Genomic DNA, 19,350 nt, shown 5'->3' with positions numbered 1-19,350 from the left:
ATCATAAATGGCCTGAACTTTAACAGGGTCCATCTCGATAGTAGAAGGGGAAAAAATGAAACCCAAAAATGAAACCTTCTGAACACCAAAGAGACACTTTGACCCCTTCACAAACAAAGAATTCGCACGCAGGACCTGGAACACCATTCTGACCTGCTTCACGTGAGACTCCCAATCATCCGAGAAGACCAAAATATCATCCAAGTATACAATCAGGAATTTATCCAGGTACTCTCGGAAGATGTCATGCATAAAGGACTGAAATACTGATGGTGCATTAGAAAGCCCGAATGGCAAAACCAGGTACTCAAAATGGCCCTCGGGCGTATTAAATGCTGTTTTCCATTCATCGCCCTGTTTAATACGCACAAGATTATACGCACCACGAAGATCTATCTTGGTGAACCAACTAGCCCCCTTAATCCGAGCAAACAAATCAGACAGCAGCGGCAAGGGGTACTGAAATTTGACTGTGATTTTATTTAGAAGGCGGTAATCAATACAAGGTCTCAACGAACCATCCTTCTTGGCCACAAAAAAGAACCCTGCCCCCAATGGCGACGACGAGGGGCGAATATGACCCATCTCCAAGGATTCCTTTACGTAACTCCGCATAGCGGCGTGCTCAGGTACAGACAAATTAAACAGTCGACCTTTAGGAAACTTACTACCAGGAATCAAATCGATAGCACAATCGCAATCCCTATGCGGAGGTAGGGCACTGGACTTGGGCTCATCAAATACATCCCGGTAATCTGACAAGAACTCTGGGACCTCAGAAGGGGTGGATGATGAAATAGACAGAAATGGAACATTACCATGTACCCCCTGACAACCCCAGCTGGACACAGACATTGATTTCCAATCTAATACTGGGTTATGGACTTGTAGCCATGGCAACCCCAACACGACCACATCATGCAGATTATGCAACACCAAAAAGCGAATATCCTCCTGATGTGCAGGAGCCATGCACATGGTCAGTTGGGTCCAATACTGAGGCTTATTCTTGGCCAAAGGCGTAGCATCAATTCCTCTCAATGGAATAGGATGCTGCAAGGGCTCCAAGAAAAACCCACAGTGCCTAGCAAACTCCAAGTTCATCAAATTCAGGGCAGCGCCTGAATCCACAAATGCCATGACAGAAAAGGATGACAAAGAGCAGATCAAAGTAACGGACAAAAGAAATTTCGACTGTACCGTACCAATGGTGGCAGACCTAGCGAAACGCTTAATGCGCTTAGGACAATCAGAGATAGCATGAGTGGAATCACCACAGTAAAAACACAGCCCATTCCGTCATCTGTGTTCTTGCCGTTCAGCTCTGGTCAAAGTCCTATTACATTGCATAGGCTCCGGTTTATGCTCAGGTAATACCGCCAAATGGTGCACAGTTTTACGCTCACGCAAGCGTCAATCAATCTGAATGGCCAAAGACATAGACTCATTCAGACCAGCAGGCATAGGAATTTTAGGTTCTAACATAGGATTCTGAACCACTAAATCTTGAATGTTCTGTACACTTATAGCGAGATTATCCATCAAAGAGGACAGACCTTGAATGTCCATGTCTACACCTGTGTTCTGAACCACCCTGATGTAAAGGGGAAAAGAAAGACAAAACACAGTGCAAAGAAAAAAAAATGGTCTCAGAACTTCTCTTTTCCCTCTATTGAGAAGCATTAGTACTTTGGGCCTCCAGTACTGTTATGAACAGGTGATTCAGAACCCCAATGGACCTGGTGGTTATGAGCACAGAAAATGACCTGATAGTTGCTAATCACATAGGACGAGCTCTGAGACGTGGGAACTCTGCTGACCGCAATCCCTAATCCTATCACACCACACTAGAGGTAGCCGTGGATTGCTCCTAACGCTCCCTATGCAACTCGGCACAGCCTGAGAAACTAGCTAGCCCTGAAGATAGAAAAATAAGCCTACCTTGCCTCAGAGAAATTCTCCAAAGGAAAAGGCAGCCCCCCACATATAATGACTGTGAGCAAAGATGAAAACACAAACACAGAGATGAAATAGATTTTAGCAATGTGAGGCCCGACTTACTAAATAGACCGAGGATAGGAAAGATAGCTTTGCGGTCAGCACAAAAACCTACAAAAAACCACGCAGAGGGCGCAAAAAGACCCTCCGCACCGACTAACGGTACGGAGGTGCTTCCTCTGCGTCCCAGAGCTTCCAGCAAGCAAGACAAACCAATATAGCAAGCTGGACAGAAAAAAATAGCAAACAAAAGTAACACAAGCAGAACTTAGCTTATGCAGGGCAGACAGGCCACAAGAACGATCCAGGAGAGAGCAAAACCAATACTGGAACATTGACTGGAGGCCAGGAACAAAGAACTAGGTGGAGTTAAATAGAGCAGCACCTAACGACTTAACCTCGTCACCTGAGAAAGGAAACTCAGAAGCCGCAGCCCCACTCACATCCACCAGAGGAAGCTCATAGACAGAACCAGCCGAAGTACCGCTCATGACCACAGGAGGGAGCTTGACCACAGAATTCACAACAGGCCCCATAAGATGCTCCATACAGACATTTGCCCCATACAATGCTACACAAATGCTGATTATGGCCCCATGAGATGCTCCATACAGAAATTTGCCCCATATAATGCTGCACAAATGCTGATTAAGACCCCATAAGATGCTCCATACAATGCTGCACAAATGCTGATTATGGCCCCATAAGATGCTTCATACAGACATTTGCCCCATATAATGCTCCACAAATGCTGATTATGGCCCCATAAGATGCTCCATAGACTATTATGCCCCATATGCTGTAGCTGCGATTAAAAAAAAAAAAATCACATACTCACCTCTCGTCGCTCAGGCCCCCAGCACTTGCTATATTCACCTTTATGCGTTCCACCGCTGGGTGCCGCTGTGTCTTCCACGTCCTCTGCCCTGAAGTTCAGGCAGAGGGCGGCGCGCACACTAATCGCATCATCGCGCCCTCTGACCTGAGCGTCACTGCAAAGGATGCGGAAGACGGAGCGTCACCAGTGGTGGAACGCGGAAAGGTGAATATAGAGTAATGCCCTTGTTATACTAACCTGCTCCTGGTGCGGCCCTGCACGTCCCTGGTTCTCCGAGCGCCAGCAACTTCTTCCTGTATTGAGCGGTCACATGGTACAGCTCATTACAATAATGAATATGTGGCTCCACCCCTATGGGAGTGGAGTCGGGTCCATATTCATTACTGTAATGAGCGGTACCATGTGACCGCTCAATACAGGAAGAAGTTGTCTGCGTCGGAGTACCAGAGGCGTGCAGGGACCGCGCCAGGAGCAGGTGAGTATGATTACACAGCTGCCGCTCCCCCTCCCCTGCCGACCTTTGGGAATGACTCGAGTATAAGCCGAGAGTGGCAATTTCAGCCTAAAAAAATGGGCTGAAATCCTCGGCTTATACTCGAGTATATACAGTACTATTTTCCCTGAATCCATATCCAAGTGATCCATTAGATTGCTTTTACCTATGTTAACAGCAGCACGCTGTTTAACTGCCTACCATTGGAAGCAAACCTCTCCACCTTCCCAACTAGATCTATATTCTCGCATCAAGGATATCGGGAACTTTGAATCCCGGGCAGCCCTTAATGACAATACTGTAGAGAGATTTAACCTTGTTTGTTCTCCTTGGGATTCCTTGTGGTCCATGTTAAATATATGACCGCTATGAGATGGCTATAACTAGGTTGTAACATTCCACATAATTTCCCCCTTTCCTTTTGTCTGAGTTTGTTTGTTTGTAAAATTTTACTCTTTATCTATTTGAAAATGTTTAACTATTACTATAGTATAAGATTGGTTGTTAACCTATAAATGATAGTGAAAAATCTAAAATGCCTAATTATTTTTTCTTTTCCTGTAAAATTTGAACAATTTCAGTAAAAATTACAATGTAAAAACAAAAATAATGTTTGTTGTACATGAAACAAAAGACGACATAAAAAAAACAACTTAAAAAGCCAAATGGCTGTTGCTCACATAAACCTATAATAGAGTTTAATTCTGCCATATCAAAAAATCACATGGTTAACTAATAGTAAAAAAAAATGGTAGCCCTAAATAACCTTAATAAGTTGCTTAGTGGTGGATATGCAAAACTACAGCTAAGAAGACAAACCGTGTTCAATGATAAAATGGAACTAACAATACAGATTAGTAAAAAAAGTAAGAACATCCCGCAGATTAATACAATGTGTTAGATGGTAGATGGACAATAAGGTGAGGGTGTATAAAAATCCCTTATAGGCAATGTACAGTATGCAAATAAATGATATATATCACCTCATGTGATTATATGGTAAAAATCACCTAATCTCAGAAGGTATAATAACCAAACTAATAATACAGCCTACACCCCATATGAGAAAACATCATAAATATAAACTATGGGTAAAATGTACATACTGCCAGCACAACCAAATAAATGGAATGCATGAGTCTGTTCATGTATGAAACAAGACCTGCTAAGGTAACCTGGATCATAAAGAATGCACCGATAGGTGAAGAAAGATGATAACCCACATGTATTGCCACTCAAAATGTGGCTTCATCAGGGGCAAGGAGGCAGATGTTTTGTCGGATTGCAGTCAGATTGAAAGAACGGTTGTCTGCACGAGCCTTAACAGCATGTAGTATACTCACAGTCAGGATTCGGCTCAGCTTGCCAATTCCAGCAGTCATCACGTGACCACTCATATGCAATTTTCATACTTATTTCAGTGAAACAGAGGCTGTAGTTTATCACTGAACACTGAGAGAATCAGGAAGGGAAGCTCGTCAGCACTTGACTAGCTTCTGGCACCAACTTTTCCTTATTTTTCGTTGACAACTTTGCTTATCCAGATGCTTTAACACAGATTCATGCAATGCGACTTTTAACAAATGTTGAATTTTTATAATGTATCTCATTCAATTTGTCGTATTTTAAAGGATTTGTGATTTTTATTGCTAAAAGTACTCAAAAATACTAGTTCATGGATAAATAAGAACCTGGTGGAAGAGTGTTAACACAGCCTAAGGCATGAGAATATGCTTCAAATACTCTTTATTTGATTTTTCTTTTACGTCCACAATCCTACATTGCAATAAGGTGATACATATTGAAAAGTAGCAACGTTTGGGGTAATATATCCTTAGTCAGGTAAAACTGGTCAGAAGAGGAAGAGGTAGAAATTCAGAGACAGGGTTGTGATCCCCAGGAAAAGCCCATGTGGTTGTGGAATTCAGAATCATGAGCAGCAGTGGTGCTGCTGCTCCCTTTTCTAACTGGTTTAACACTGATGCATGGTATATTACCAAAACTCTTCAAAATATGTCACTTTTATGCAGTGTGGATTGTGGACAACTAGGGAATAACATATAGCATTAGAAGGAAAATCGTATGCCGTATGTGATGCAATTCCTCCAAGTGTATGTTGTATTGACGACCAGAGGAGCCACATGGTCTACTCCAAGGAAATGTGCACCAACTTCCAACCTTGCCATTTGTAGAAGGTTGTGTAATTGGCAGCATAGCTCTCTGGCCTTCTATGTCCATGGGTCCATCAAGTTTGCCTCAAATGAAAATATTTTCTGCTTCTTTCAGAGAATAAATTGTGAGTTTGAAGACATCTGTACAATACTGAGCAACATTTTTAACCTTTACATGAATTATGAACAAGTGCTGTCATCTATTTACCTTGAAAAACACCAAATCCATTCTAGCCCCTCTGACTGTTTCATTGTACTGCTGCATGAACATATTGAGCCTGTCTGAGAGCTGTTCAAATGATGGAATAGGTTCATAGATTTTAGGCGCTTCAAGATCAGCATCATCTGGCTCCTCTCCTGTTGCTTCAGGAGCATCTCGTAAAAAGTCAACAAAGTAAGACTCTCTCGCCATGACTTGCACTAACTCTTGCCCATGATCCTCCATTGCAACCTGTAACAAGATAAATAGTTTTTATAGTATATATAATATTTCTTAGAACACAAGAACAGGTTTTAGAATCAAATACGGAATTTCATGATATACAGTATATAGATCCTTAAGAGTGTGCTATGTATTCTATATATGGTAATGATAAAGTAATAGACCTAAAAACCAGTGGCCTTTTGGTACATTTTATCACTGACGATGACTCCCAAACCCATGAGCTTTGCAGTTTCCAACGTAATAAGAGTCCCAAACAGCAAAAAAAAGCATTGAGAATGAACAGTTCTTTATATACCTATCATTATAAGTTGTACTGTAATGCAAGAATTGGGACAAAAAACATGATCAAATCAATAGTCCTTTATTTCCTATGAATGTGCCTGATCTGTGATTTTCAGAGACTTGATTTAGAGATCTCACTGAGGATAATGTATTAAGGGCACTCTGGAACCTCGAGGCAGCAAATTCTGCCAAAATGATGCCCATCCAAGAGTTGAATTATAGAACATGGACATCAACCAATGATCTTGGGTCAGAAACCAACATACCAAGAAGGTTATACTGCGATGAACTAGGTAAATCAAGCATAATTACCTTCTGCATCATGTTTTCAAACCAGTCCTTGTCTTTCTGGTCAATGAACCTGTCTGCTATGACACGTGTGCACTCATGCTGGAAAAGCGCTACCAAGATGTCAGAATTGCGACAGATGTCCGATGTTACTGTTAATATCCCCTGCCAAATACGACTCAAATCTCGCAAGTTAAAGATGTAATGAAATTTAGCTGGTGTAGGCAGCATCTGCAGAACAGATCAAGAAGAGCTCTTATAAGAACAATTATCCATAATTAGCAATATGTACCGCAAGATAACATCAATCTATCAAGTTTGAAGAATACGGTTGTTTCTTCTGTAAGTTGTCGTGAAGTGTCCTCATTTTGCAAAATAGTAATTGTAAATGACATATTCACTGCTGACAAGGAGCTACAGTAAAATATGTATACAAACGCGCTCCATGTCCAACCATGTGGCTGGCCAAAGGTGAAGAGAGGGCCTTCCATTAGACTTCTGTTAAAGGGAACCTGTCATTGTTCATGTTGCCCAAACTGTAGGCACCATGAATCAGCACTAAGCTATACATTTGCAGGCAGGTATGCTCCAACGTTTCAGAGAAAATATAGTTTAAAGATACATCTGAGGGAGACAAGATGAATCCAATGAGGCTTCTCCTCATCTCTCTCCAGGTAATTGATGAGTCTATCCCTATACACACACAGAATAAACTGGCTATTCATTTTAAGTTGGCTGGGAGAAAGCTCATTGGATTCATCTCTGCTCGAACAACAAATTTAGACATTAAAATCTGTTATAGCCCAGTAGTCAGTCATGTTCAGTTAATCTAATATTCCTGTAGGAAGTTGAAAATATCCTACAATAGAAAGGCGATTCAAATAGTTACCTTGATTTTAGTAGCCTGCCATACTTTGCGAGTAGTAGGTACTAGAGCGGAGGCCAGTTTGCAAACTTCTAGAGGAAATCCTCTCTGCTCACAGAAGTAGCCTTCAGCCACTGTCCGGAATATCTTATCGATAGATGAGTTGGACGGGAGAGTGCAGTTGAACACTGTGAACTGACGTTTCAATCTTTGAGGAATGTCATTTCGGCCACCTCCTGGGTGAATCATGGCTGCCACAAACTGGATGTCAACGATGCTGGTGAATTCGCCAGGTTTTTCCAGATTGTAAAACCCTTTTTGTTCCATGAGTTGCCTTACGATTTCATTAGTGATCTATCAGCCCAGAAGAAACAGAGAAACATGACAATCAGTTAAGTACTGTGTGATCTCATGACCAGAGTAAATGTTTTATGGTACAAATACTTAGATTATAACTAGGCATTTCGAGGAATGAATAGTAGGCCATTATTGCCTATAATCTGACAAGGGCACAACTAAAATAGGTGCCACAAGGATCTCGAGACTTAGGGAGCCCAAAAAGTTCCTTTGCCCCTTACGAAAAATTATTGCTATTAAAGATGTGTAGTTGGGGGCCCTGTTGAAGATTTTTCATTGGAGCCCAAAAGCTTCAAGTTACATCACTGCTGACAATTATATATTTGGTCTCATTTGTGCAAAAGATGTTGTTTTTCTGCCAATGTGCATAAAAGCAGTAATAAGTGTGGACCTCATAAATTCTAATAAAATGGCTGAGTGTCACGGTTCCACCCCTCAGTGTGTCTGGTATGCAGTTACTGACAGTTCAACCGTCCAATCTGGTATTGTGGTGTGCTGAAGCTGTCAGTACTATAATTGACAGCTTTGCCATCCAATCTGGTACAGGGGCATGCTGAGCTGTCAGTGCATTGATTGACAGCTCGACTATCCAGTCTGAGACTGTGAGGTGTCGGCTGTCTCATGTGTTCATTATTCGACTTAGTGGCCATGCTTCTTAACTGAGCCGAGTTTCCCAGAACACTGCCAGACATACATTCATCTTGTGCTGTGCTATCTGTGCTTTGAGTTCTATATATTTGATCTGTTGCCTGACCTTGGACTTTGTTCTGATTACCCTCCTGTTTAACCCCTTCTGCTCTGATCCTTTAGCCTCCCGGTACTCTGACCTCGGAATGATACCTGACTACGCTTTTGTCGCTTCCTTCTGTTTATGACGTACCCTCCTGGCTTCTGACCTTGGACTACTTGACCACTCTGACTCACGGCTTGGCCATGAGAAATGACTAGCATCACACTGAGAATGGATTGGCTAATGGAATCACGGCATTCACTTTAGACAAAATAATTATTTGATGTCACAGAAAAAGTATCATGCTAAAGTTTGACTGCCTTAATTGTTAACGATGGGAAGGCTAGTAAATGTAATTTTTCAGTATATCTAATATCCAAGAAGTATAGTTTCTCCTTGCGGAGATTGACTTGCTAAGCATGCCGAGATGAGGAGACTTAAAGGGAACCCGTCACCCCCAAAGTGGAAGGTGAGCTAAGCCCACCGGCATCAGGGGCTTATCTACAGCATTCTGTAAAGCTATAGATAAGCCCCTGATGTATCCTGAAAGATGAGAAAAAGAGGTTATATTATACTCACCCCGGGGTGTTCCCCTCTGCGGTCCGGTCCGATTGGTGTCGCTGTCCGGTCCGGCGCCTCCTATCTTCATCAGATGATGTCATCTTCTTGTCTTCACGCTGCGGCTCCGGCGCAGGCGTACTTTGTCTGCCCTATTGAGGGCAGAACAAAGTACTGCAGTGCGCAGGTGTCGGGCTTCTCTGACCTTTCCCGGCGCCTGCGCACTGCAGTACTTTGCTCTGCCCTCAACAGGGCAGACAAAGTATGCCTGTGCCGGAGCTGCAGTGTGAAGACAAGAAGAGGATGTGATTGTAAGAAGAAGGGAGGCCCCGGCCCGGACAGCGACACCCACCGCAGCGGGACCGCCCCTGGGTGAGTATAATCTAACCTCTTTTTCTTATCTTTCAGGATACATCGGGGGCTTATCTACAGCATTTCAGAATGCTGTGGATAAGCCCATGATGCTGGTGGGCTTAGCTCACCTTCCATTTTGGGGGTGACTGGTTCCCTTTAAAGCAGCAATGCTCCTCTGGGAAATATGCTAATTATGCAAATTGTCTCTTCAGAGAGGAAGAAAACTAGAATTCTAGTGTCTCCTATTGGAAGGTAGCAGTCCTACAAGTCAATGTCGACCCTTTAACGAGGCTTGTCACATGACTTAGGATAATAGCCAAACCAGAATCTCAATTTGCAGACACTGTGTTTCGGGGTACTGCTCCTCGTCAGTGCAAAGTGGAGATCTGGTTTGGCTGTACGAGAGGCGTCCAACATGTAAAAATATAATTAGATTGTAGTGAAGCATTGAGTCAAACATATCCCCATTACAAATTGGGGGACATCTATTATGGATGTTTTATATACGTAACTGATATCTTTACCTTCTGTATTCTAATCTCCTCATTATTCTTTTCCACAGACAGGACAAGGTAAAAACTTAATTTAGTAAGCAATGTTACAATCATGTATAAAAGACAGCTCACCAAGCTTAATTATACAAGAAAACACTAGTGTTTTCTTTTACTTCATTTCAATGCAATTATAGATAGGCTTCTGCAAGTAATTATTATCAAGTCCACTTTCCAAGTAACAGGTCATATTATTCTTCGTCTATGTGCCTTAATTAGTGTTATGCATATTTACAGGCTATTTTAGAATATCTAGAAGTAGCTAGATCAAACATGACTAAGATGGTATTAGCAAGCAAATAAGTTATCAGAACATAATGGGCTGACATCTTCTACCAGGTATCACATGTGATGAAACTATTACCTGATCACCCCATTCATTGATCACAGGCATATTAATATCATCAACAAAAACAGTCATTTTCTTCCCAGCTGGAGGACCGTATGTAGTGCCCATTCTTTTATCTATGTAACTTTCAATGCTTCTCTGGAACATGTTTGGAAGAGTGGCAGAAGAGAAGTTCAGCGACTTGGTGATGTGATATTCTGGGTCATATTTGCTTGTGTAGCCCTTAAAGAGAACACAGATGAGGTATTAGGACAAAAAATCTATTGATCAGCATATAGAGTGCCTCGGTTCCTTATATGATCTGAAAATGCTAATACAAAGTCATTTCACTCCTGAAAGGCCTGCAGCTAAGACTGAATAATGTCACCCCCTTTTTAAGCCTTGGGATGGCCTCCAGCAAAGAGAACGGTGGCAGCTGGCATGTACAATACGACAGGTTTACTTTACTGAAGTCTATTTCTCCACACACACAGATTTGTGCCAGATGGCTTTAAGATATATTTTTGGATTAACACAAATCCAAGAAAAGCTTCCAGAAGTGCTGTATGTGCCAAGATCAGACAACAGTAGTTTGCTGCAAGTAAAACTTTTGCTGCTGAAGGATCAGTAGGAGTTATTTATAGTAAATGGTAAAACATACTGATATGATCGTTAGAAAATGTTTAACTAAACATCACAGGAATTAAGAGGTCACCAGAAATATATTCATTTATTATGAAATTAATCATTAAGATAGTGGAAGCACTGTATTGCATAACACTCTAGTGACTTCATCATCATTGTCAAATTGTATTTAGTTGCAGGAACAACTGATGCAGGAAGTTCTAAATCAATGCACAATAGTGATTTGATGGCGTCCAGTAAAATTCCATTTACAGCAGTTTCTTAACATTTCGGCCAAATTCCCAGCAACTTCCCCACAGTTTGTCAGAGCAAGCATGTAAATTCCCCTCTGCTGACATGTCGCTCATCAGCAAAATATAGTCCACTCTCCAAAAAGGACTGAATATTGCCTGCAGTCGTCACAGCCTGTGTCTTCTGATTGGCTGCAAGGAAATGACTGGATATTTGCCCGTGGCTTTTTCCAGCGATAATCAAAATCACTATCACTCATAATGAGAGCAACACAGATAATAGACTTATAATGGATTGAAGCGCAATAAAGCCTTTATTACCTTTATTTATATATGCAGGCCCTATTAATTGAAGGCAGAACAAAGGAGGGAGGTCTGGGCTTGAGACAAGCACTAATTGCGTAAAACCCTCCACTGAGATGTGAGCAGTAGAGATGGGCGACCCCTAACACGGACCTCTGCTGCACGTTCATGTTACTGTTCGGGTTCGGTAGCCCGAGCACAGTTTGTTGAAAGTCTACACCTTAGCAATCAACAGGCTTTACTCTGTGGGTACTTCCAGATAAATCACATCAATGTCAAGTATTGACATGGCTGCGATTGGCAGGCACACTGTGTGAAAAAAAACATGGGGTTTTGTCTATTTTTGATAACCAGTGCAGGCAAAGCTGACAGCTGCGGGCTGAGTGATGGATCTCCCCTTGTGTTTGTTTATAGGGAGATACCTGTAGGTCACTGGCAGTGGGCAGGGAGAAGCCGATGGAGACTGGCATTTTAGACTAATCACCTGTGTGTCTTTTAAAGCACGTTCTTCTCTGAAACACCTCAGCATTTGAAAGTCAGACATACATGGTTGAAATCATACAGCCAGTGCCTGATACATGCTGACCGAGGATCGGGGAGCATGTATCAGCTGTCAGGTTTCTTGCAACGCACTGTGCCTAAATATAGAGCATGAATACAGTCATATTGTATGTCATTTGGATATGTGCCATAATGTTAGCTGAAAATGGAAAAATAATAGCTCAAGGTGATTGCTGTTTATATGTTTAAAGAAATTAAACTCTTTATCAAAAAGCGACATTATCAGTTTCCCTAAGAACAATGAGCATCCAGCTGCAAGATCAAATAAAAAAGTAAAATAATTGGAGTAAATATTTGGTGGGAGCACAGGTGCTAAGTGGGGACAAAATGTATTTTTCTAGAATGTCTAAAGTAGACTGTCAGAGTATTTGGCACACACATAAGATTTGATGAATACGATGCACATAAACCAAACATAGAAAATAAATGGAGGTGGAAAACAATAACACAACAATAGAAAGGAATCTACCTTGATCATGACTGTCTTTGCAGTGCCCTGTTCACCAATCAGCAAAACTGCTTTTCCTTGCTTCATAATGGTATGCATTAGAAAATCCGTCCGGACATTATCGACATTTGGAACAAGAATTGAGGCATATTCTGGTATTGTGTCTTTTGGATACACATACTCAGGAACCTAGGACATAAAGCAAAAAAAAAATCATTTATTTAAATGAATAAGTGGTCACTTATTTATTAATAACTGTGACTATTTATGTCATTAGTGCGCTTTTTGAATATTGGTCAAGTCAAGCCCGTTAGAGGCATTTTTTAGTTTACACGTATTACTATTGACTGCTCTGGTTCTTCTGAAAGATGCAGTCATGAAACACTACATAACAGGTCTTTCTCTGCAGAGTCCTTGCTAATGTCAGAAAAGAGGGAGATGGCTATTATTGCTAACACCGGCATCATCTTGTAAAAAAAAGCTCTTGAGATCTACTTTACCAGCAAATAATTTTTTCTCCACAAGAGTGGAATCTCACTTTATAAATCATGCTGCAGCAATAAACATAACCTTAGCTGAATCTTCATTTATTCACCTCTAATTTTACAAGAATAAATGCAGTGTTAATGGTGTTAATGTCATTGTGATTTATTTGTCGCAAGGGCAGCTGTACAAGAAAGTAATGGGGATCATTTTCATTTTGCTTCTAGTTTCAGAAGCTTTTCACTGGAGTTCATTATTATTCCATCGAGTTATACAACACTTTCCTTAAATTATAGCTTTCATCAGTGAGTCCCATGAGCCCCCAAGGGAAAAATTAGACCTGGATCCTCACCTCCGTGTTGGTCAGATATAATGGCCTTTGTAGCATTCTAGATCCTATAACGACATACATGTAATAGTGTCCCCATCATGACAACGTCCTGTAATAATTTCCCCCGTCCTGGTCTCTTTTGGTAATAATATCCCCAGTTCTGGCCCCAATCCTGTAATAATGTCTCTTATCCTAGGTCTTTTGCTGCTCTAATACCCCCTGTCCTGGGCTTCTTCCTGGTATAATGTCCCCTTCCTGGTATAATGTCCCCCATCATGGGCCCCTTCAGGTTATAATGTATCCTGAGTATAATATATACTGGTATAATATATGTCCGTTCTGTTTTCCAAAATATATAAAAAAAATTAACGATTCTTCTTACCTTCCTCTGTTCCCATGACATGAGACTTCCTCTTCTGTAGCCGGCAGCTGACTTCAGTGTGCCAGCACGGGCAGCGCAAGGCAGTGACGTGAGGTCCTGCAAACCACCGCCAGCCACCAGCCTCTGATTGACCGGTGGCGTGTATTGCAGCATTAGTGATGAGCAAGTGAGCTTGGGTAAGGTGTTTCCGAGCAAGCTTGAGCACTCATAGAGTATCTTCGTGTGCTTTAATAATATTTTCAAGTCGCCGTGGCTGCATGTCTTGCTGCTGTTAGACAGCTGTAACACATTTTGGGACTGCCGGTTTGTTAGGCAATCCCTGCAAGTGTTGCGGCTGTCAAACAGATGCGAGACATGCAACCACGGTGACTTGACAATATTATTAGAGCATGCCGAATATGTTCAATAAGTGCTCAGGCATGCTCGGAAACACCTTACCCAAGCACTCTTGCTGATCACTATTTGGCATGCCTCTGCCCCAGATTGGATGGCTGAGCTGTCACTCACAATAATGACAGATCAGCACAACCCTGATTCTATAGGGTGGCTGAACTATCATTCACTACATCCAGGAAACAGTGAGTGGTGGAATCATGACAATAGGAAGAGACCTATCAATCAAGCCGGCATTGTTAGGGAGATGTCAGAGTGAAGAGGCACAGAAGAGATGGTTCCTGGCTATCGCAAATTATGTTTTCTCAGAAAAAATGTAGGATTTCAGACTAACATATAGGCCCCAAATCATCATTGCCTTTAAGTCTGTTTATTGATGGACATCTCTCCGCGATTTTCCGGACATCTGAATGGCCTACAGACTATCACAGGTACGAATGCTAATCTGTGAAAATTCAGATAGCACTCACACGTGAAAATCGAATGTCTGAACGAGCCCTTAATGTACACCAAATATTTGGGTAGTCTACCACTATTGTTAGTAAAACATTTGCATTGTCATGCTCACGCCCTGACTGGTGGGTGTGAGCTCGGGGGGTTTGTGGCCCCACTGTGCCACAAACCAGACTACCCTGGAAGGGGCGTGACTATGACAGCTGCCTGGGTTTTCACTGGAGCCTCTGATGGTGAGGTCAGGCTTGTGCAGCAGGCAGCTGCCAGGTGCTACTCCAGGGTGGTGTCTGGCTGTGGCTGCTGATCCCACTTGGGACACAGGAACACCAGGATTGGTGCGGGCATCAGGCAGGACTGGCAGAAGAGCATGGCTGGAACTCAGACGAGTAGGCTGGCACGGCAGAGAACACAGGGCTGGCAGAGACATGGCAGAGAACAGAGGACTGGCAGAGACATGGCAGAGAACACAGGGCTGGCAGACACACGGCAGAGAACACAGGGCTGGCAGGGACAGCAGGAAACACAGGACTGGCTAGGACGGCAGGAAACACAGGACTGGTTGATGTGGTATATGAAGGAACAGGTAGGGGCCTGTTCACACTGGAGGTGCAGGTACGGATATGTAGTTTGGAGGAACAGGTAGGGACCTGTTCACACAGGAGGTGCAGATATGGAAATGTAGTATGAAAGAAGTAAGAGGGAACAGGTTGGGACCTGTTCAGACTGGAAGAGAACTGCAAGGCTGTGAATAGGAGCGGTAGAGCAGCAAGAGATAGCACAGCAATAAAAGCTAAGCAGAGCAGAGCCACAAGGAATGTGGAGAGGAGCTGCAGCAAGAGATACTGCAGAAGCTAAGCAGAGTGGAACCGCAAGGATTGCGGAGAGAAGCTGAAGCAAGAGATTAGTGCAGCAACGGGAGCAGAGCAGAGCAGAATGGAGCAGAACCGCAGGAGTGCGGAGTAGAGATCAAGCCACAAAGGAACAGAGCAGGCAGAGCCGCAAGAGTGCGGAGCGTAAGCAGACTGAGAACACAAGGAAAGACACAGCAGGGAAGGAAGCCACAGACAAGGAGACTGAGATAGGACAAAGTACAGACAAGGCACTGGAACAAGACACAAGGACAAATACACAGGGACCAGGATATTCTGCCTCCTGGAGGACGGACAACAAGATCAAGGCAATAGCACAGAGAAAAGCCTCCAGAGAGGGAGAAACTCAGAGCAAGGCCTGGCAAACTCAGAAGCTAAATAGTAACTGAGCTAACACATTGCACAGGCCCAGACCACAGGGTGGAGCTGCACTATATACTGGAGGCCTCTTGGTAATTGGTCAGGAACAGATTAGACAGATGCACCTGATTCCTATAAGAACCAGAGAGTTCAGGCGCTGCCCCCCAATACACACAGCCATGAGGCATGCAGAGAGCAGAGACACAGAACATGGAGCTGGCATGAAACAGAAACCACATCATGGCCTGGAGCAGTGGGTAAGAATGTGTGAGAAATGAGAGGCCATGCTGTGATGCCAGCAGAGTTGTTACAGTACCCCCCCTTTACGGCCCCTCTTCTTCAAGCCTGCCAGAATAACTTGTAGAAGAAGGATAGGAGCACACAGTCAGAGCCATCACAACATTTCTCTGGTGGAATGAGGTATATGAGACATTAGAGATCTCAGATTGCCCAGTCTCTTTGAGTCCAGTAAGATCAGCCTCCCACTCAGAAGACACAAGGGACAGGACTTCTTTCACCTGGTTAATTGAAAGCCGGAACTTGGAAGCTTGTGGTTTGACCACAACAAAATCTGATTCTTTGAACACTGAAGACACCTTCACTGGATCCAATTTAAGCCCATCATCACAAGAAAATTGGACCTCCTCTTTTAGACCGGTGGAAAGCAGAGATGAGAACACTTCTGTCTTGGGATCTTCGCCCAATAGCCAGATGGAAACTGGAGGCATACATACAGGAAACATCTTCAGCCTGGAACCCTGAAAAAACTGGACCTCCTCTTCTAGATTATAGGATGAGTAAGTCTCTGTCTTAGTATTATCAGCAAGTAGCCACTTGGAAGCAGAAGACAAACATTTAGCAAGCCCCATCAGCCAGTTACTCTGACAAAACTGGACCATTTCTTCCTCCGGATTGGTGAAGAACAGAGATGCAAGAGCTTCAACTTCTTCATCCACCTGCCACTTGGAATCCAAAGGCATCATTACAGGAAGCATCTTCTTCCCAAAGTTCAGAGGAAATATTTTAAGCAACAAGGACCTCCAATGTGGTATTTTCCGAAATACTGCCGGTACCACGTGCCACGCCAGAGAGGCAACGGGAGATTAGGGAGGTTAATAAGTGGCTCAAGAATTGGTGTAGGAAAGAGGGGTTTGGGTTCCTGCAGAACTGGGCCGACTTCTCAGTTGGCTACAGGCTCTACGCTAGGGACGGGCTGCACCTCAATGGGGAGGGTGCAGCTGTGCTGGGGGAGAGAATGGCTAGAAGGTTGGAGGAGTGTTTAAACTAGGAATTGGGGGGGAGGGTATTCATTTTATAGGAGGGGAAGATAGTGCAGACAGAGTCCTGGGCACAAATAAGGAAGTTGGGGGTGGCGGTGGCATGGGGGGTGGGGTCAGAACAGTTAATAATTTAAGAAATAGAAGTACAGAGAGGAACATAAAGTGCATGTATACTAATGCCAGAAGCCTCGCCAACAAAATGGACGAATTAGAACTAATGTTGTTGGAGCATAATTATGACATGGTGGGGATATCTGAAACGTGGCTGGATGAGAGCCATGACTGGGCTGTTAACTTGCAGGGCTATAGCCTGTTCAGAAATGACCGTACAGATAAGCGAGGGGGAGGGGTGTGTCTATATGTAAAATCATCCTTAAAACCCATCCTGCGCGATAATATAGGTGAATTTAATGAAAATGTAGAATCCCTGTGGGTGGAGATAAGGGGAGGGGGAAAAAATAATAAATTACTGATAGGGGTTTGTTATAAATCTCCAAAAATAATGGAAGCAATGGAGAATATCCTCGTAAAGCAAATAGATGAAGCTGCGACTCAAGGAGAAGTCATTATTATGGGGGACTTCAACTACCCTGAAATAGATTGGGGAACAGAAACCTGCAGTTCCAGCAAAGGTAATCGGTTTTTGACAATTATGAGAGACAATTACCTTTCACAACTGGTTCAGGACCCAACAAGAAGGGGGGCACTGCTAGACCTAATATTAACCAACAGGCCAGACCGCATATCAAATATAAGGGTTGGGGGTTACTTGGGAAATAGCGATCACAAAATAATAAGTTTTCATGTATCCTTTAAAAAGATGTGTAGTAGAGGGGTTACAAGGACACTAAACTTCAGGAGGGCAAATTTCCAACGGATGAGAGAGGATCTTGGTGCAATTAACTGGGACGATATCCTGAGACACAAAAATACACAGAGAAAATGGGAGACGTTTATTAGCATCCTGGATAGGACCTGTGCACAGTATATACCGTATGGGAATAAACATATTCGAAATAGGAGGAAACCAATATGGCTAAATAGAGCTGTAAGGGGCGCAATAAGGGACAAAAAGAAAGCATTTAGAGAATTAAAGGAAGTAGGTAGTGAGGAGGCATTAAATAAATACAGAAAATTAAATAAATTCTGTAAAAAGCAAATCAAGGCAGCAAAGATTGAGACAGAGAGACTCATTGCCAGAGAGAGTAAAAATAATCCTAAAATATTCTTTAACTACATAAATAGTAAGAAACTAAAAAATGATAGTGTTGGCCCCCTTAAAAATAGTCTGGGTGAGATGGTGGATGAGGATGAGGAAAAAGCCAATATGCTAAATGACTTTTTTTCATCAGTATTTACAGAAGAAAATCCCATGGCAGACAAAATGTCTAGTGATAAAAATTCCCAATTAAATGTCACCTGCTTAACCCAGCAGGAAGTGCGGCGGCGTCTAAAAATCACTAAAATTGACAAATCTCCGGGCCCGGATGGGATACACCCTCGAGTACTGCAGGAATTAAGTACAGTCATTGATAGACCATTATTTTTAATCTTTAAAGACTCCATAATAACAGGGTCTGTGCCACAGGACTGGCGTATAGCAAATGTGGTGCCAATATTCAAAAAGGGAACAAAAACTGAACTCGGAAACTATAGGCCAGTAAGCTTAACCTCTACTGTGGGTAAAATCCTGGAGGGCATTCTAAGGGACGCTATACTGGAGTATCTGAAGAGGAATAACCTCATGACCCAGTATCAGCACGGGTTTACTAGGGACCGGTCATGTCAGACTAATTTGATCAGTTTCTATGAAGAGGTAAGTTCCGGATTGGACCAAGGGAACCCAGTGGATGTAGTGTATATGGACTTTTCAAAAGCTTTTGATACGGTGCCACACAAAAGGTTGATACATAAAATGAGAATAATGGGGATAGGGGAAAATATGTGCAAGTGGGTTGAGAGCTGGCTCAGGGATAGGAAACAAAGGGTGGTTATTAATGGAGCACACTCGGACTGGGTAGCGGTTAGCAGTGGGGTACCACAGGGGTCAGTATTGGGCCCTCTTCTTTTTAACATATTTATTAATGACCTTGTAGGGGGCATTCAGAGTAGAATTTCAATATTTGCAGATGACACTAAACTCTGCAGGGTAATCAATACAGAGGAGGACAATTTTATGTTACAGGATGATTTATGTAAACTAGAAGCTTGGGCTGATAAATGGCAAATGAGCTTTAACCCCTTTCTGCCATTAGACGTACTATTGCGTCCATGTGGGGTGGGCTTTACTTCCCAAGGATGCAATAGTACGTCATATGCGATCGGCAGCGCTCACGGGGGGAGCGCCGCCGATC

At 42.9% G+C, this 19,350-nt stretch overlaps 1 protein-coding gene across 1 annotated transcript in view; it reads right to left on the bottom strand.

The window, feature by feature from the left end:
- Positions 1-19,350, bottom strand: part of LOC138642420 (dynein axonemal heavy chain 5-like) — a 546,381-nt gene that overhangs the window by 261,147 nt on the left and 265,884 nt on the right. The window contains exons 51-55 of the mRNA XM_069730567.1: positions 12,467-12,634; positions 10,295-10,501; positions 7,405-7,734; positions 6,540-6,746; positions 5,709-5,951 (exon numbers count right to left, since the gene is read on the bottom strand). Coding sequence (XP_069586668.1) covers positions 5,709-5,951; positions 6,540-6,746; positions 7,405-7,734; positions 10,295-10,501; positions 12,467-12,634 — 1,155 coding nt within the window. The remainder of the gene's footprint in view (positions 1-5,708; positions 5,952-6,539; positions 6,747-7,404; positions 7,735-10,294; positions 10,502-12,466; positions 12,635-19,350) is intronic.

This window comes from Ranitomeya imitator, chromosome 6 (assembly GCF_032444005.1).
Source record: "Ranitomeya imitator isolate aRanImi1 chromosome 6, aRanImi1.pri, whole genome shotgun sequence".
In the NCBI taxonomy this organism is placed as follows: Eukaryota; Metazoa; Chordata; class Amphibia; order Anura; family Dendrobatidae; genus Ranitomeya; species Ranitomeya imitator.
This window is presented reverse-complemented; position numbering and strand designations above follow the sequence as displayed.